Source organism: Odocoileus virginianus, chromosome 10, assembly GCF_023699985.2.
Source record: "Odocoileus virginianus isolate 20LAN1187 ecotype Illinois chromosome 10, Ovbor_1.2, whole genome shotgun sequence".
Taxonomy (NCBI): domain Eukaryota; kingdom Metazoa; phylum Chordata; class Mammalia; order Artiodactyla; family Cervidae; genus Odocoileus; species Odocoileus virginianus.
The window spans coordinates 36,187,977-36,206,909 of NC_069683.1; the positions used below are offsets into that span (position 1 = coordinate 36,187,977).

General features: G+C 45.3%; 1 protein-coding gene across 3 annotated transcripts in view; it reads left to right on the forward strand.

Moving 5' to 3' along the window:
* Window positions 1-18,933, forward strand: part of PARVA (parvin alpha) — a 167,467-nt gene that overhangs the window by 63,522 nt on the left and 85,012 nt on the right. Inside the window, exon 1 of one of the 3 annotated variants that reach the window (XM_070473392.1) lies at window positions 18,550-18,647. The exons of the other annotated variants lie outside the window; for them this stretch is intronic. Within the exon in view, the coding sequence (XP_070329493.1) occupies window positions 18,620-18,647 (28 nt within the window). The 5' untranslated portion in view covers window positions 18,550-18,619. Of the gene's footprint in view, window positions 1-18,549; window positions 18,648-18,933 lie in introns of those variants that run through there. 3 annotated transcript variants of the gene reach the window in all.

The window sequence follows — 18,933 nt, forward strand, 5'->3', positions numbered from 1 at the left end:
TGTTTTCTCCTCCTTTCTCCCTCCCACGTTCCATCACCAAGGCCATGTTGGCCCTCGCCTCTTATCTTTCTCTGTAACCCTTGCTGCCTTTACCTGTGGCCGTGACCGCCATCAGGTGACCGGACTTCTGCTCGCGGGACCGCTGGAGGCAGGGAGGGCCAAGGGGACCCTCTCGGGGGCCGCGGGCTGCTCTGGGCCTCTGTGAGATGACTGCTGGGCCTCAGAGTAGAAGACCTGATTGCCTTCCCTCTATGAGAGGCCAGCATGAGATGGGACTCCACTCCTCTGATCTCTTGCGTTCTCTGTCTCCTCATTCAGATCGTGCAGCTCCCCTCCCTCCGGCCAGGCGCCTCCACTCGCCCCTTCCACCAAGCTGTCTGTCTGGAGTCCTGGCTCTGCTCTCGAGAAACTCCCCACCGTCAGACCGCCTGAGCCCACTCCTCATGCGCCTTCCCCGACACTCAGGCCTGTCTCTGGGACATGGCCTTTTCCCCGCACTCCCCTGGTTTTCCGTGCACACTTGGAGCTCACTGGCCTCCAGGGCTCCTATGAAACCTGCCCTGCTTTTAAGGGTTAGCCTACTCTCCTTGGAGGAGGAACTGGCAACACACACATAGCCCCATTACAAGCCCCTGGGAGCATCTTGCTCTCGAGGACTTGAGCGCTTGGAGTTGTCCAGCACTCCCTTCCTCTCTGTGAGCGCAGCAGCCTGCTTCCTGACCTGTCCGTCAGCCGTGCAGCTCCTCCGTCGCCTTGGCATCCACAGCTACTCCATCCAGTCCACCACGTGACTTTGCTCCCACGCCTGGAATCCCGAATGCTTGCCCTCTGGGCGTCCCCTCCCTGCCCACAGCCGTCTGTGTCAGCACCTCTTCTAGTCTGTCATCCCCAGGAAGACGTGCCCGCCAACCTCTCGCTCCTGACCCTCGCTTCTCCCAGACCCTCAGTCCCCCACACCTGAGCCTGGTCAACTGGAGATTATTTCAGCCACACTCTCCAGCACCCTCGGGTTTCCCAGCCTCCACTCCAGCCCCTTTTGTTCTCTCACTGATCCAGCTGTGCAGTCTCCAGCCTGAATCCACTCCCAAGGCCTTTTTGCTGAGTCTGGCACTGGTCCACTAAAAGCTGCTGGAGATAATCTCATAAACTGCCTGAAGGACTTGGGACAAACCCCTGACTCTAACGTTACCCCAACCCTCAGGGCCGCCCAAATCCTTCCTCCTCCGTCATCTCCTCTTTTCCCCTTATTCAGCAAATGTCTTGAAAATCCACCTCCAGCACGGCGCTTTTGCAGTTTGTAATGGTGTATCGATCTGCAGTCTGACTTCTGCTTCCTGTGAAGTTGTTCCAGCAAAGGTTGCCCATGACTGCCCAACTTCCAAATGTTCTTTCTTCGTCTCAGGTGCTCTCTCTTCAGTGGTCGGCCTCTTGGAATACTCCTCTTCCTTGGCCGTAACAGCTCTCTCTCAGGGTTACCTGAGCACTTCATCTGTTTTTTTCTCCATAGAATTTCCCTTTTCTTCCTGCTTCTTAAAAATTATTCTTCCCAGAGTTCCATCCTCTGCCACCATCCCCCTCACTCCTATCCATGACCTTGATCTTGCAAGGTGGGAAAAAGCGAATAGGGTTGATCTTCTGCAACCCTATTTCAACCCACTTCTGAAAACATCCTTCCCATTCAACACGGATGGGAAGGGAAACGCTAGGTGACCCACGGTGCCTGACAGTCCGCTGCTGAGATGGTGGCACGTGTCTCAGGGCTGAAAAGTGTTCATTTTGGTGGCACTGGCGGTGGACTGTAGAGGGGCAAACCCATGGCATCTGCGGAGGGTTTACACTGCTGTGTTGTGTACACAGTTCCCATAGGCCATCAGGAACAATGAGTGGGCAGTTCCTAGAACCTGGAGAAGAGCTGCCATTTATTTATTTTTTAATTTTAATTTTTTTTTAATTAGTTGGAGGCTAATTACTTTACAATATTGTACTGGTTTTTTTCATACATTGACATGAATCAGCCATGGATATACATGTATTCCCCATCCCGATCCCCCCTCCCACCTCCCTCTCCACCCGATCCCTCTGGGTCTTCCCAGTGCACCAGGTCCGAGCACTTGTCTCATGCATCCAACCTGGGCTGGTGGTCTGTTTCACCCTTGATAATATACATGTTTCAATGCTGTTCTCTTGAAACATCCCACCCTCGCCTTCTCCCACAGAGCTGCCATTTAAAAGCTGGTGTATACAGTGGAAATGGCGATAAGTTTAGAGTTAGGCATTTTATTTTGAATCCTTTTTTCCTCTTACCAGTTGTGTGACCTTGGGCAACTGACTTCTCTCCTGGCTGTCTCTCAGTGTTTTCATTTGTAAAATAGATAAACATTATCATCCACCCAGAATTGGGGATAAAGCACATCTTAGGAAGATGTCATGATTTGCTAGACTTTGTTCAGTAGGATGATTGAACTGATACAGTGGTATTCTCTTCAGTCACTACTAAGCTGACACTTACCCCATATTACTTAACATCATCTTTTTATGGCACTGGCATCAAGAGTTGAGGAGAGATTGAGCAGAACTTGTCCCTGGCCTCAGGCTGGTTGAAATCATGCACAATACAGGTAGAGTGCTTTCAGTAATCATCTCTAATCCAGGTTTCATTGAAATTGCATAGTAGGAGCTCTGAGAATAGAAAGATAAGTGAGGGCTGGAGTAGATGGGACAAGTGGCCTGAGAGAAACTATGGCTGCTTGGAGTGGAATGTCATGTTATGAAGCGAGCAGTGAGTGATACAGTCATAGGCTTTTTTTTTTTTTTTAATATGGATCACTTTTTTAAAAGTCTTTATTGAGCTCTTTACAGTATTGCTTCTGTTTTATGCTTTGGCTTTTTGGCTGTGAGGCATGTGGGGGTCTTAGCTGCCCAACCAGGGATCAAACCTGTGCCCCACCTGCTTTGCAAGGTGGAATCTTAACCCCTGGACCATCAGGGAGGTCCCGGTCCTGGGCTTTTATTAAAGTTAGGTAGAGAACTTGAAACTGATGCCAGAGGCCCCAGGGAGTCACCAAATATTTTTGAGTGGAAACATGAAAACTGTTTTCAGAAGCTTAGTTTAGCTTCCTCATATATAAGACATTTTTGATTGACGGAATCGTGCCAAGGAGGACATTGGACAGATGGTTGCAGAACCTGATCTGAAGAAGTGCAGGGTTAGGTTGGGAAGGAAAAGATGGGAGTGCAAGCTATTTCATAAGAAAAAAAATAAACACCTTCAAAAAACAATAGTGACCATTTTCATCTTGTAGTTTCAGTGTGTGTTTTTCAACACTGTCAAGCAGTCAGCCAATTCTCAGTAGCCTGGATGTCCTACAATTTAACTCAGTTCTGATACTATCTACCTGAAAGATGCCGCCAATCCAGCAGTTTAAGGGCCTTAGTTTTACAAGGGTCTCTCATCCATACCCATTCATTTTAAATAAAACTAGTTTCAAGTCCAGGTTGTTACCTATGTCTCTGACCCACCATGGATTGAAGGTTCCCACAACCCGCTCCTCAATTCAATTAATTTGCTAGAGTGGCTCGTAGCATTCAGGAAAACAGTTTACTTACTAGATTACCTAGTTGTATCAGTTGTGTAGCCCAGAAACAGCCAGATGGAAGAGATGCTTAGGGCAGGGTGTGTGGAATGGGGGTCAGAGCTTCCAAGCCCTCACTGGGCGTGTCACTCTCCCAGTACATGCACGAGTTTACTAACTGGAAGCTGTCAGAATCCTGTCCTTTTCCAGGTTTTTATGGAAGCTTTGTTATGTAAGCATGACTGATTAGATCATTGGCCATTTGTGATTGAACTTCATCTCCAGCCCTGCTCCCCTCCCCTGAGATCCGGGGGTGAGGATAAATTCCAACCCTCTCACCTGGTAGTTGGTTCCCCTGACAACCAGCCCCCATCCTTATTAACATAAATCCACCTCACTAACAGAAACTCAGGTGTGATCCAAAGGGGCTTGTAATGAGTATAAAACCTGTGTTGCTTTTATCAGGAAATTTCAGCAGTTTTAGGAGCTATGTACCAGAAATGAGAATGAAGACCAAATATATATTTCTTATTGTAAATCACAGTATCACAGAGATGAAAGCACAAAATGACTTAAAAGTAACTTTGACTTTTCTAAAACTTTGACCGAGGGTATTATGAAAATAAAGGAGAAACTTGTGTGTGTGGTAAAATATGCATAACAGAAATCTGGAGTGGGTTACTGTTTCCTCCTCCAAGGAATCTTCCCAACAGAGGGGTCGAACTCACATCTCCTGCGGCTCCTGCATTGCAGGCAGATTCTTTATCTCTGAGCCACTGGCGAAGCAAAATATGCATAACAGAAGTCTTACCATTTTAGCCATTTTTAAAGTGCACAGTTCAGTGGTTTTAAGTACATTTAAATTCTCGTGCCACCATGCCACCATCACCACCAGAGGAGAAACTTTTTTTTGAGATTTATTTATGTATTATTTTTGTCTGTACTGCGTCCTCATTGCTGCGCCTGGGCTTTCTCTTGCAGGGGCTCCTCTCTAGTTGTGGTGTGTGGGCTTCTCATTGAAGTGGCTTCTCTTGCTGTGGAAGAAGGTTCTAGGCACACAGGCTTCAATAGAAGTGTGTGGGCTCAGAAGTTGTGGTGTGCCAACTTAGTTGCTGTGAGGCACGTAGGATCCTCCCAGACCGGGGATCAAACCTGTGTCCCCTGCATTGGCAGGAGGGTTCTTTACCATTGAGCCCCCGGGAAGCCCCAGAGGAGAAACTTTTACAGCAGTTTGACTCACTGCACCACCAGAGCACGTGATCGATGTGCATGCATTTTGTATATTCTGTTATTTCAACATTTTCTAGTAATTTATTTGGTCAGTTATTGCAAAATACCAGTCTACAATGATTTGGAAATTTTAAAAAGCTGGTGCTTTTCTTCAGATTGCTTGAGAAGCACTCTGCTAAAGGAATAAGAAAGATGTGTGTGTGGGGGGAAATAAATTGGGAGATTGGGACTGACATATACACACTACTGTATATTAAAATAGATAACTAATAAGGGCCTATTGTTATAGCACAAGGAACTCTACTCAGTTCTCTGTAATGGCCGGTATGGGAACAGAATCTGAAAAAGAGAGGAGGTGCGTGTAACTGATCTGCTGTGCCGTACAGCAGAAACTAACACGGCATTGGAAATCAACTATCACTTCAGTTCAGTCACTCAGTCATGTCCGACTCGTTGAGACCCCATGGACTGCAGCATGCCAGGCTTCCCTGTCCATCACCAGCTCCCGGAGCCCTGCTCAAACTCATGTCCATCACATCAGTGATGTCACCCAACCATCTCATCCTCTGTTGTCCCCTTCTCCTCCTGCCGTCAATCTTTCCCAGCATCAGGGTCTTTCCCAATGAGTCAGTTCCTCGCATCAGGTGGCCGAAGTATTGGAGTTTCAGCTTTGGCATCAGTCCTTCCAATGAATATTCAGGACTAATTTCCTTTAGGATAGACTGGTTGGATCTCCTTGCAGTCCAAGGGACTCTCAAGAGTCTTCTCCAACACCACCATTCAAAAGCATCAATTCTTCAATGCTCAGCTTTCTTTATAGTCCAACTCTCACATCCATGCATGACTACTTGACTAGACGGACCTTGGCCTATCCTTCTCCAGGGGATCTTCCTGACCCAGGAATCAAACCCGGGTCCCTTGCACTGCAGGGGACTCTTTACCAACTGAGCTATCAGAGAAGCCCAAATCAACTATACCCCAATAAAAATTTATTAAAAAAAAGAAAGGTATAGCATCACTGGAAGGAAGAGGTGGGATATAGGAAGGGGATCTTCTACCCTCCTCTGCCAGGCAAGATCCTGTCTGTTCTTGAAGCTCAACTCCTGGATCCCTTCCTCTGAGAAATCTTCTCTTCTCAACCTCCCCCAAAACTCCCAGGCCTCACCAGAGGTTGATCAGCCAAGTCATGTCGCTCCCTTGCAGTCAACTCTACTGCTTTTGCAAACTCTATGCCGTGGCCTCTCCACTCTCCTTGAGTTGGCCCAGGCCACCTCGCCCACCTCTTTCCTAGGGTCCCCCCTTTACTTTCTGTGCTCCAGCTCCACTGGCTTCCTTGTTTGCTTCACAGGACATTTCTGCACAAAAGCCGTTTCACTTTCTGTTTCCTCTTCCTGAATGTTCCTTCTGCTTTGTGTTTGCATGTCTGGCTCCTTCACATCACCCAAATCTGTTAAAATGCTCCCCTCTCCGCAAGCCCATGACCACCAGTTTAAAACTAACACTCTGGTTTCCCTGTATCCCATTGTCCTGCTGTGTGGTCCCTTACAGCCTGTCTTTGCTGGCCTAACATATGTATTTGCTTGCCTTTTCATTGTGTCTCCCCTTCACTAGGCCTGAAACTCCCTTGAGCAGGAGTTTATCTTGTCCATTGTTGTATCCCCATAGTACCTAGAACAATTCTTACAACATTGATTGCTCTCCATTCATATTTGCCAGATAAATGAGATGACCAGCCTCCCTCTCAGGATCTGAACAGAGGACACAGTGACTTTGTTGGTTGGAGATAGGTGTGGCCCCATGGAGTCGGTCAGGCTTGGGTTGACAGCCATGTTCATCACATGTAAGCCCGGGAAGTTGGTCAAGATCAAAAGAAAAGCTAAAGGGAGAAAGAGTCCAGGTCTCAGAGAAGGTTTCGTGGCCAGGGGATTCTCTTTCACATCATGGCCTAACGATATTTGTATTGGCTTCTGTATTTGTTTTGTCCATAGATTTGTCTGGGTATTAGTTGTCTGGGTATTAGACTATGTCATGAACTGTCACAAATTCAACAGCTTAAAGCAACACCCATTTATTATCTCACAGTTCTATAGGTCAGAAGTCTGGGTGGGCTGGGTTCTCTGCTCAGGGTCTTAGACTGAAACCAAGGAATTGGCAGGACCAGCCTCTTATCTGGAGACCCTGGGGAAGATTTCGCTTCCAAACTCATTCAGCTTGTTGGCAGTCTTCAGTTCCTTGCAGTTGTAGGACTGAGGTCTCTATTTCCTCTCTAGCTCTTGGCACGAATTGCACATAGCTTGCAGAGGCCACTCTCAGCTCCTTGCCATGAGACCCCCGACTCATCAGCAACAGAGAGCTTCCCACACATCGAATCCCTCCCACAAAGCTCTCTGAATTCTTCTGCTACTAGCAGGAGAAAACTCTGCTTTTAAAGCATTCATGTGATTAGGTTAGGCTCACCCAGATGATCTTCTATTGATGTGTTTAAAACCAACTAACCAGTAATTATATCCACAAAATCCCTCTTGCCTTTTAACCTAACATTATCACGGCATGATATAGTCACAGTCCTAGCTTTAGGATAGGAAATCTTGAGGGCCAACTTTAGGATTCTGACTATCACAGTATTCATTTTTCTAAGCTCCTTTAATTCACTAGCTTGGAGGGCTGGTGGAAGGGGGAATCTGTTATTTGCAATTGAAGAACAATGGCCATAATCCACAGAGGCCTGGCAGCCCGGTGGAGTGGGGGGATGTGAGTGTACAGTTATAAACTTTGTCTTCTTGACCTCTGCTAAATTGTGGTTTTTTCTTTTTCCTCTGGAATAGAGTTCAGTATATAGTGATGTAAAAGATTAGACCATCTGCCATACTTCAGATGCCAAAAATAATGGAAATAGACCCTTGCCTCTAAACTCTTGGGTAGAAAACTTTTTTTTTCTTTTTTTAATGCTTTTCCTTGCAGATTGCTCTCCGAATGAGATCATTGGTGATCCTGAGCCTTTTCCCATGACTTAATTGATGAGGAGAGGACCGCCCAGCTAAAGCTTACAGAATACATTGGGGGTAATTGGCTTAAAGCCTACAGGCTCTTGTTGAAATGAGCGGTTTTGGTTAAAGCACACCATGCAGCCGAAAAGTATTATGTATGTATATTTTTGTCTTGAGGTATTATCAAGAAATTCCACATAGAAAGGAATAAACTATGGTTTGGGATTAAAAAAAAATTTTTTTTTTAGGAAAAATGCAAGAAGTAAACTCTGTTTCCTGCAGATGTAAATCAGGGCAAATTTTAAAGCCTTTCGTGACTCAGAGAGAGGTCACCAACCAAATCTGTGGAGAGAGGCAGACTAAAACAAAACGGCTACATTTTTTATGATTCTTCCCCCTGCTGCTTTTAGCTCTTCATTTACCCGACCTAACACAACTTTCCAGACGCTGCAGGAAATCAGAGATACAGAGTTGCTGTCCACTTCACTGCCTAGCTTCAAAAAATGAATAGTCAGAGCTGAGTGTCAAAACCTAGTAACCCGGGGGATTTGAGGAAGAAAGCATACTTTGCGGCACACTGGCGGCAGTTTGCGGGATTGTGAGATGAGTGATAGAAGGATCTTCACCGCCCGTAGCCTAGTCTGACCCTTCTTTAATGCATCGACCGACTCAGCAGCATGGAGACAGGAGGTCTTCAGCTCTTCTGGATCCTGCTCTTTGCAGTGAGTCAGGAGATAAGGAGGCAGCAGCTATGAATGAAGATAAGGAATTCTAGATCTTGGATAGTACCTGGTGCCGCTGCTGGGGGAAATGGCAATTTTGAGCCTCAGTGTCAATTAGAGATCATAATGCCTAGTTAACAGGATTGTTTCAGCATTGAAGAAGATGTATGTGTAAGCTTTGTAAACTGTTAAGCAAATGTAAGTGATTGTATTATATGAGCATTATTAATAGGAAGACATTGAAGTTCCCACCTAATCCCATCCAACCTAGTCCCTAGGTTCCCATTCCATGGTGGATGGCCTAAAGAAGAGGAGCATGGAGCCCAAGACAGGAATGGGAATACAGGGAGAGGCTTTGTGTTTTCAAGGCCAATAAATCTAACACTGGAAGCTTGAAGCTGCTTTTAAAAGGGAGAAGGGGGCAGCCACTGTGCAGCACTGAAGCCTTAGGCCCTAGACAGAAATGTGGGTTGAGCTCCAGGAGTTCATCCTAAGAGCAGAGCTCTTACAAGCTGCCCACCAGGCTCCCTGAGAAACCAGATGCCAAGTGTGAGTCTGAGGACGCGAGGGGATAAAAACCTGAAACTTCATGAGGGTAGGAGGCAGAGGGCTTCCATGGCCCCCGAATGAAACAGAGGTTGTTTCCATAGCCAGTGGGGAACTATCCAAGTGTTTCATGTTTCTTGTTGACTTAAGTTTTTAAAAGCATCTGCCACAAACTGTTTTTTCTCTTGGGTAACTCCTTCCCCCTGCAGATGTAGAATTCAAAGATAGAAAGCTGAACTCTGGGCTTTTGGCAATAACACAGTCAAGTGTATTGATTCATTTTTTTATTCAACAAGAGTTTATGATGCCTGCTCTTTTTCAACCCTGTTCCAGACCAGGGGAATCAGAGATGCAGCATAGTGAGTATCAGATGGGTGCATGTAGGTACTTGGATGGGATGGAAGCAGATATGGCATAATTTTTGACTTTCCTCTCCATGCCCTCAGCCGATAGTGATTTCATACAGTGACTGTTGCTGCTGATTTCTATCCCTAAGATGCTGATTTCTGTCCCTAAGACCTTGCTTCTGTACTTTCTTCCTTTCCTCTACCTTTAAGTTCTAGCTTGAGCCCAGCTTCTCCTCTAAAGCCTTCCCAGATCTTCTCGTATGTGTGGATCACCACTTGCTTGTTGTCGGTGCCCCACATTTCCTGTCTTGAGATCTCATTCCTGTTTGCCTCGTCCTTTGCAGCTTGATTTATAGATCCTGAGCCTGGCTCAGTGGGGGCTTGTTGTGCTGAACCCAGAGATAGTCACTTCCAGCACTGTGTGTTTTGAATTTTCTGCCCTGACTTCTGTCTGGGTTTCTCCACAGAGTGGGGGCATGTCAGTGTTGCCCCCAAGTGGTATAGACTTGGCAGAAGTGGGATCCACGTTGTCAGTGTGAACAGCTGTGGGTGAGACATAGGTCAGTAGACAAAGGAGGCATTGCAAGGTCCTCCAGACGACACCATGAGGCACAGTTCAAGGGCAAAGAAGAGGTAGGCCCCCAGTAAAAAAGCATGTGGGGGACCAGGAACAGGCAGCTCAGATGATTATCTCCCCGTGCTTGCAGTGACTCATCTAGTTTTTATGTGTAAGGGCACCGGCCCAGTGTGTCTTAGAGGTATTAGTCTGACTTTCTGGTTGAAGGAAGAAGCCACTGACTGTGGCCACATAGGTGGACCTGGGCCTTCTGAGCCCCTAACCCTGGGCTGGGGGAAGAGAAAGCAGCTGGGATGGGGTAGAACTCGGACAGGAAATTTAGGGTTTCAAGATCATATGAACAGCTGGATTGTAGGGCCCGGTGGCCTATCTAGGATGGAGCAGTCCTATAGCCAGTGGGTAGAGCTGAGGCGTCCTGTCCTCCAAGTAAGGGGCTGACAGCGTGGTCAAGAAAGCTGTAGTCTCGGGGAGGGCAGTGCCTCAAGATGGAAACTGAGCATTGTGATGGAGTCTGGGGAAAACTAACTGCAGTTGGATGTTGCATATACTTACACACCGAGGCAGCCTGGACATTGGGTGTCTCAGTTAAAGTCCCTGCATACTCAAGTTTATGTAAAAGAAGTGAGCTAAGTGTACTCCATCCTGGGGTGAGTAACCATAGGGAGCTGTTACCACTCCTGGACTGAGTGTTTACTGAATTCCAGAGATTAAAAAAATTGTGCGCAGAGGGCCACCCAACAGCCAGAGCCTATGACCTTTGGTGATGGTGATTCCATAGCAAGAAAATCAGGAAATAACCCAAGCTACTCTCTCTCTCTCCTGGCCTTCCTAGGCCACTTCCCATTGGTCTACTTAATCAGAGGCAGAGGGCAAGCTTGCCCACTAACACAGCCACTCTCAGGCAAAATGGTTCTTGAGGGGCCAACTGTAGGCTTTTGCCACATAATTAATTCTCGATCCTCCCTTCTGAGGGAACTGGCCCTACCAACATCCTATCTTTCCTATAAAGGCGGGGCTCAGGATTCATGTGAGGTGAGCCTCAGGCTGAAAATCTCTGTTGCTTAGAGTTGACAGGAGCTGAGAAAAGAGGGTCTGGCACTGTACCTTTAAAATAACAGCTTGCTCCATACATACGGGGGCCATATGTCCTCAATTTTCCAAGACAGTCTCAATTTCAAATATTCTGTCCCATTTTGCCCATAAGAATACTGGCACTTGTCAGATCGCATGTTCCAATTTTTGATTCAGAAAATATGGTCACTGTATCCCTATACCACAACAAATGCCAGATGGTTAAAAAAGCTAATTTTTTTTAATGGTATACTTATCCCAATTGTTGAGAAAAGACAATTTTCTGACTATTGAAGCAATTGAAGAAATTATCACTGACAAGTTTGATGGGTTCAATTACATTTTAAAAAAATCACCTTTTTTCTTTTTTCTGTACGAAGAAAACCAGAAAGCTAAAAGGTAAAAGGAGAAGCAACAGATTGGGGAAGTAGTTACAATAAACATAACAGCTAAAACTCACAATCCAGACACTTTGAGGAATTTTATATAAATCTTAAAGGGCACAATCAAGACTTCACTGGACAGATGGTCAAAGGATATGAGTAGATAATTCACACAAGAGAAACATTTCACTGTAAACAAATCCCAGGGAGGTAATTTAATATGTTCAAGTTAAAACAACTATGAGTTACCATTTCACACCTATGTATATTATCAAAAATAAATAGAAGCTATAAAATATAACTTGAACAGGGCTTTGTAGGAACATGCACATTGCAGAAAGCATTAATATTTCTTTTTCTTTTCCCCTTCCTAGAGAACAGTTTGGTGATATGTAAAATATATCAGGACACAAAAGCAATCCCTGACTGACTCAGCAATTCTACTTTTGGAAATATATCCCAAGAAAATTATTAGAAAAGCTATTATTATTAAATTAAAAGTATTATTAGAAAAAAGTATATATACTATATTGTATATTATGTATACATACCCTTGATATAACATAGGTTTGAACTACATGGGTTCACTCACAAAGATTTTTTCGAAAGATATGTATTACAGTATTACATGCCCTGCAGTTGGTTGAATTCTTGGATGCAGAACTTCAAATATTGAGGGCTGACTGTAAAGTTATATTCGATTTTTGACTATTTTTGACTAAGGAGAGGATGAGTACCTCTAAGCCTCATGTTGTTCAAGGATTAACTGTACATATGCACATACACACACATACACACACTTTCACCTAAGACAACCCAATTTACCAACAATTGTGTGATGACTGAAATATAATAGTCTAGAATAAGTATTATATTTTTCAAATATCAAATGTATTCACTTTATAAACATGAGAGAAGGTATCTTTTAAAATGTTAAGTTTTGAAAAACTACAATGAAACTCTGACAATAATGATGTGGTCATGTGGAAGCTAGTTTTGTCCAATTATAAGGATCAGATAAGAGTCTAAACTGTGCAGTTCATCAGTTTTCTAAGGTAAACGTGTATTCTGTGGTTTCTGGCTCACTATTCGTTATTGTTGATTTTAGATATTCTAAATGTAGCCTGTTCACCATAAAATAATGAGTAAAGTAAGAATAAGGCTCTGACTCCTGTTGGTTGTTAGATCAAGTGTCAAGGGTGATGCTGGTTACTTCTTCAAATGTATCTCCTTGCAGCAGGGGTGGTGGTGGTGTTCAGTCGCTCAGTCATGCCCAACTCTTTTGCCACCCTGTGGATGTAGTTTACCAGGCTCCACTGTCCATGGGATTCTCCAGGCAAGAATACTCGGGTGGGTTGCCATTTCCTTCTCCAGGGGATCTTCCTGACCTCCAGGGGATCAAGACCTTTTCTACTGCATCGACTGAGCCACCAAGTAAGCCCACAGGAGGGGTGACCACTTCCTATTTAATGCTGTATTCCTCAACTGGAACCCTCTGTTCCCTGTCTCTCTTCTCTCCCTCTTGATTGTGATCTGTGAATACCGATGCACTTGGTTCTAGTAGGTGATGAGGCTCCGTCTATGTGGTACTCAAATCCTTGAACATAGCCATTTAAACTCAACCTTGAAGTCACTTCAGGTCCATCCATGTCAAGGTCAATCTAGTTACTACCCCCTACTACAGGAAAAAGACAATTCAATCTCTAGTGTATGTTTTTATGGTATTTTTAAAGCCTTAAATGTTAATCTGTTAAAAATAAGGGTGGGGAGTTCATTGTGCAAATGTGAAACTTACAAATGCCAATCCCATGTTTCTCCTGTGAACCAGCAGCCAGTGTCTGCCAACTCCTTGATCTCTGGCAGCAGGGAGAGAGGGACTGGGGCACGCAGCTGAACCCCAAGCCCTGCAGGTGGCTCCCAGGCTGCTGGGTGCACTGACTTCCTCTGGTACCTTGCTCACTGAGACAGCGACTCCCATAAACGTGTAATAAGTCCTTGTATACAGACCCCTTGAGAGTGTTTGTGGAAATTCCACCTTTCATTTTCTGTGTGACCTGGAGGAAAGCACTTGAAACCTGAATGCTCATAGCAGAAAAAGCATAGGAGAGGAGGCTGAGGAAAGTTTGTGTGAGTGCTCTGAGTTCAGTCGCTAGCCCTGAAAGTAGATGCCATGTATATACTATGAAAATTTATAAAAGGTGGAAGAAAGGATAGAAACCCCATGGAGCTCCAGTTATCCATCAAAAGGACTACTCCTGGTTGTCAAGGAAATGAGCTTAAGTTTTGAAGTCAGCTGGACCAGTGTCAAGCTAACTGATGCCTCATGTCCTCTCCTCCTCACACGGAAACTGTTAATGATGGTATCTACTTCTTGGAGTGGTTGTGAGTGAAAATTAAGTAATCTTGTGATGAACATAAATGAGTGTATGGTACAGAATAAACCTTCCATAAGCATTAGTTCTGTTCCCCTTCTCTCCCATGGGTTATTTTGCATACAGGAGGTATTTGGTTTACAGTATATATACACTGTATGATAATTGAATCATATGTAGAGAGTGACAGTCTGATTCACCTACCACACAACAGAGATAACCAAACACCGGGAATACAATCTCTCTTGGCCAAACTGGTGCATGGCCAGCTACAAACAACAGAAGGAAGAAGGAAGAAAGGGGTGGGATATGGATGTGACTCTTCTCAGTGATAGGATTGCACTCTCTGAACGCAATATTGGTCCACATGTTAACATGAAGATGCAGTCTGTCCAGCATGGGATACAGTAATCTCTGATCACCATTCCCCAAAACCAACAGTAACAAAGAAGTGTCCAACATGAAGTAGTGGGATGTCCCAGTCGGCGGATGGAGCATAGCAGCAGGAACCTGGGGGAGTGATGCTCAGATGTGCAAAACAGCAGATGGCACATCTTGGGACACATTTAGCCCCAGACACTGGGGAGGGGGGTACTTGGACAAGGTTTCATCAACAGGGACTAAGGCAGAAGGTCAACAATAAGAACTTTGATAACAGATTGGATAATGAACTCTGTCTGGTACTAGAATGAAGCTCTGTTTTGGGGTCAGGTGATGATGCTCTTGAGCCCAGGACAGTCTCAGATCAAGTTGGAATCCTGGAAACTGAGGCAGGACTGAGTCACAGATGTCAGTCAGTTGGTCCAAGTCATGAGGATGGGATGGAATGGGATGGGATACAGCATCTGGGAGCCAGTGTGGACCAAGCCCTGTTCCCCTTGAAAGTGGACTCACTTGCTGCCACTGGGTTAAACTTTGGGCTCGTCTCTACAGATGTCAGTGGAAATTGCTCCAGAGTTTTCTGAGGATGACCCAGAAGTTTCCCTTTCCCCGCTCCTTTCTCTTTGTTCTCTCCCCAGCTTATCTAAGTCTGTGTGGGTAACATTTAGCCAAGAAGCTCTATCAGGATTTTGGTGAGAGGAGGGAACTAACTGTAGGTAATGGAAAATTATATTCAGTGTATTATGGTTGCTTTAATTGGGGCTTAGTCATGATGCTTAATTCGTTTCTAAATCTGAAATCTCACTAAAGTGAATTTTCTGTTTAGCAAGAGGGACATGGATTCAAGATGGGTCATGAAGCACCATTACGGCCCCTCTCGAAGCAGCCTTCCCCGACTTTCTGTTCAAGGGCTCCCTCGTGGACTTACTGTCGCTCTTCTCCTCCTGACCACAGACTCCAGCTCGGCATTGTCTCCCTTCCTCTCGGTGCGTTATACTTTCCAGCTAGACCAGTGGTTTTTTTTATGGGGGCGATTTTTCCTCCCAGGGGACATTAGGCAATGTCTGGAGACATTTTTGATTGTCGTGACGGTGGGGGTGGATGCTCTTGGCATTAGTGGGTAGAAGGCCAGGCTACTCCTAAACGCCCTACATTGCACAGGACAGCCTCCCACAACAAAGACTGATCCAGTCCAAAACATCAATAGTGGCTCTGTTGAGAAACCCTGGTCTAGATTGTAAGCCTGTTATGAGCTGACGTGATGTCTTAGATTCTGGCAAAATAATAATCACCACTAGCAACTAACGTTTATCAAACTTTTACTATGTGCCAGGCATTGTTCCAAACACTTTCTTACATATTAGCTCATTTAATCTTTTTTTGTTAGGAATGATTGTTATCCCGTTATATGGATGGGGAACCGTGAAACATGAGAAAATTAACTTACTTAAGGTCACACAGCCAGTAGCTGGTGAAGACCCTCACTAACAGTAAGAATAGTAGTACTAATAGCAATAGACTTTTTATTAATTTTTATCAAGCCAAGGGCTTTGTATATTTTGTTTCATCTTTGCCAGGACCTCTGGCAATAAAAGTCTTAGAATACCCATTTAAGATTTGCAAAACCTAAGTCTCAGGTGAACTTACCTTGTTTTGTTTTGTTTTTTAATTAATTTATTTTTTAATTGAAAGATAATTGCTTTACAGAATTTTGTTGTTTTCTTTCAAACCTCAACATGAATCAGCCATACGTATATCCTGTCCATTTTGAACCTCCCTCCCATCTCCCTCCCCACCCCACCCCCTAGGTTGATGCAAATCCCCTGTTTGAGCTTCCTGAGATATACAGCAAATTCCCATTGGCTATATATTTTACATATGGTAATGTAGGGACTTGCCTTGTTTTTATGAATGTGTATATTTTTAAAATTAGTGTCCCTCTCCCCCAGTGCACTGTAATCCTAAGAATGTGAGGATCTTACTGCTCTCCTGCTCCCCGAGTGACCTCTGTATTCAGCTTGAGTTCTGGCAGTGGTGCGTACGCCGTAAGTGATGAAGGGACGAGGGAATGAAACGGCAGTGTGTTGGATGCCCATAGATGGACCTGTTGAGACCTAGCTGTGGCTTGGCAATGGTGCCATGTTTTCTCTGCCCTGGAGCTTTCCTCTGATTCTTTCCCTCCACTGGACCTCAAAGCTGCCCCGTGAGAGAATCTGGTCCTTATCACCATATAGAGTCCAAAGAGTGTTGGGGACGGGCTGAGTATTCTCTGTCTGGCCTCTCCTGGGCCTTGTCAAAACAAGCAGGAGCATCTTATTGTTTATAGGAGCTAAAAATCATGACCACGTTAAACTCAAGATTGCCAGGCACATTTGGACGTTTTTATAACCCACTCTCAGACGAGGGATGGACTTTCTGGTGGCTGGATATCAAGTCCCTACGTAATGAAATTTGATGCCACATGATGCTCGGTAGAGATACTTCTTTTTCTTTCTGATATCTGGACATTTTCAGAACTTAGATAATTTTATCCTATTTACATCAAACATGCAGGTAACTCTAGACTTTTATATCTGTATTATTTCTGGGGAGGTCTAATATGATTATGAATGACAGTAATTGACATTACATGCTTTGATTAAATTTCCTTTGCTGTGAATCAAAACCTTTTAGTCCAGTCCTGCAGTGCTATTTCTGGACTTCTTTTTTACATACTCTGATGCGTTAGGCAGCAGGTATGACACAAATTCACTCTCATAAATTCTGCATCCCATAGATTAAATGAGATAGGGCATGCAGGGTTGACTTAATGCCAGCCACATAATAATTAATCAAAAAATGTTAGTTGAATTGCATACTTTATGCCTTTTAGGTATAAGCTATTTGAAGAATTATAGTTTTTCTTGGATGATAATCATAAAGCTTAAGTTTATGAGCTGGCTCTGTTTTCAAATGATCAAGGATAGTAATTACATCCCAGAATTTCTCCTTCCAGGGTTTTTAGGTGGTCAGTAGGACCTTAGAGGAAACTACCCCAGATAGCCTCCTACCGCCTCATTGCCTAAACAACAACAGTGGCAAACTCACTCATCACCCAGTCAGACTGCTAGAGAGGGGTAGAGGGGAGGGTCTGGATCAGTTACTTAATCCTCTCCCCTTCATGTGGGTGCACAAAGCATGTTGCCTTGGAAAATACACCCATAGCATTTCCAGGTGTCCGATGCTCCTGGGCCTTTGAGCATCCTTGGACCGCCCTGCAGTGCTGTCTCCACCACAATCCATACCTTGATCTTTGGGGTCAGATAGAATAGGAAGTAAAAATCCCCTGCTTAATTGGCCATGGCACCTCCTTCCAGCCTAGAGATTTTCCCCAGGACTGACTCTCAGTGAAGCCATCATTGTCCCCTTGTTAAGTCTCTCCCCACCCCTGGGGCAGAGTGATTTGGACACAGGGTCCTGGAGAACTGATCACAGTGGTGGGCATCCCCACCAATGCCTCACAAGTTGGCATCTTGGGAACCTGCCCTGAGTCTCTGCAGTACTCTACTAGGGTGCAGATGAACTTGTCCCAGCATCTGAGGAGTCCACTGGGCCAGTGCCAGTACTGGATCACCTCCCAGCTTCATCTGGGAGTGAAACAGGTGCGCAGGCCACCCCTCACCCCCAGGCAGGCCTTTGCCTTAAGCCATCTAGCCAACAAACCCAAAGGGCCATGGTGGCAGATGTTCAAATACAAGAACAGTTCCTTCTTGGCCTTAATGCACGTCTAAGATGATAAGTTCATGCCTGGAAATGTATATGTAGATACCTTCCCATCTGTATTACCTAACTGTGGGTTTAGGTTATCTTTTCTGAAAGGATGTGTTCCCCATAACTGAGACAAGACTTGAAAGCACAGCATGGCCCTCATGCTGTATCTGGGGCAGCCTTAGGTCTCCCAGATGTACCCATACTTTGCTGTGCTTAAAGAGATGCTTGTGACCTTGAATCTGTGGGCAGGCTAAGGGATTTCAGGTCCCCCCCCGATGAGACTCACTTCTCAGCAGTCTAAGCATCAGCCCCTTGAAAACACCCTGCCCAGCTCTGACTGAGGTGTATACCCAGCCTGAGCAGAAAAAAACAGGCACTCCAGATTTCTAGTTGCCAAGAGGCAAGCGCTAGAATCCTGTTTGCTTTGCAGCAGGTCTGTGAGTCCCATGTGGCATCATATTAAATTATATAGGCAGCCACTTGTTCTCAACTGATGCACTGAGCTGAGAGTTGTGGGTTGAGCAAGCAGCCTTCTCCTCGGGAAATGGCTGAGAAGATGCTGTAGCTCCACAGACCTCCGGACCTCGGAAACTGGGCCTGAAAGCAGAGGAGTGAGGGCCACTGCAGGGAGGGCTCAGCTCCGGGCAGAAGATACCATGATCGTGGCTGAACTCCTAGACCATGGGCTGCGGGGCACTTTGCCCTAAAGGTGGGTCAGAGTCTGGGTGAAGTTGGATGTGCGCTGGTAGGGGTGGTGCTCTGCTGGGGGTGCCCTGGCCACCTCCTGGTTGCATCTCTTGTGTTTGGGCTTCTGAGATGGCAGATGCCCCTGCTCTTGCCTCTGAAGGTTTGTTGTGTCAATCTGACCTGCTTTAGCCTCGCTCTGTTGTTAGAGCTCTGGAGGGATGGGGGTGTTGGGGGGGGCGTGAGGGTGTGGGGGTGTGTTTAAGATGTTTAGTGGTTGGGCGTGGCAAAAAGAGGATGAGTATGGAAAT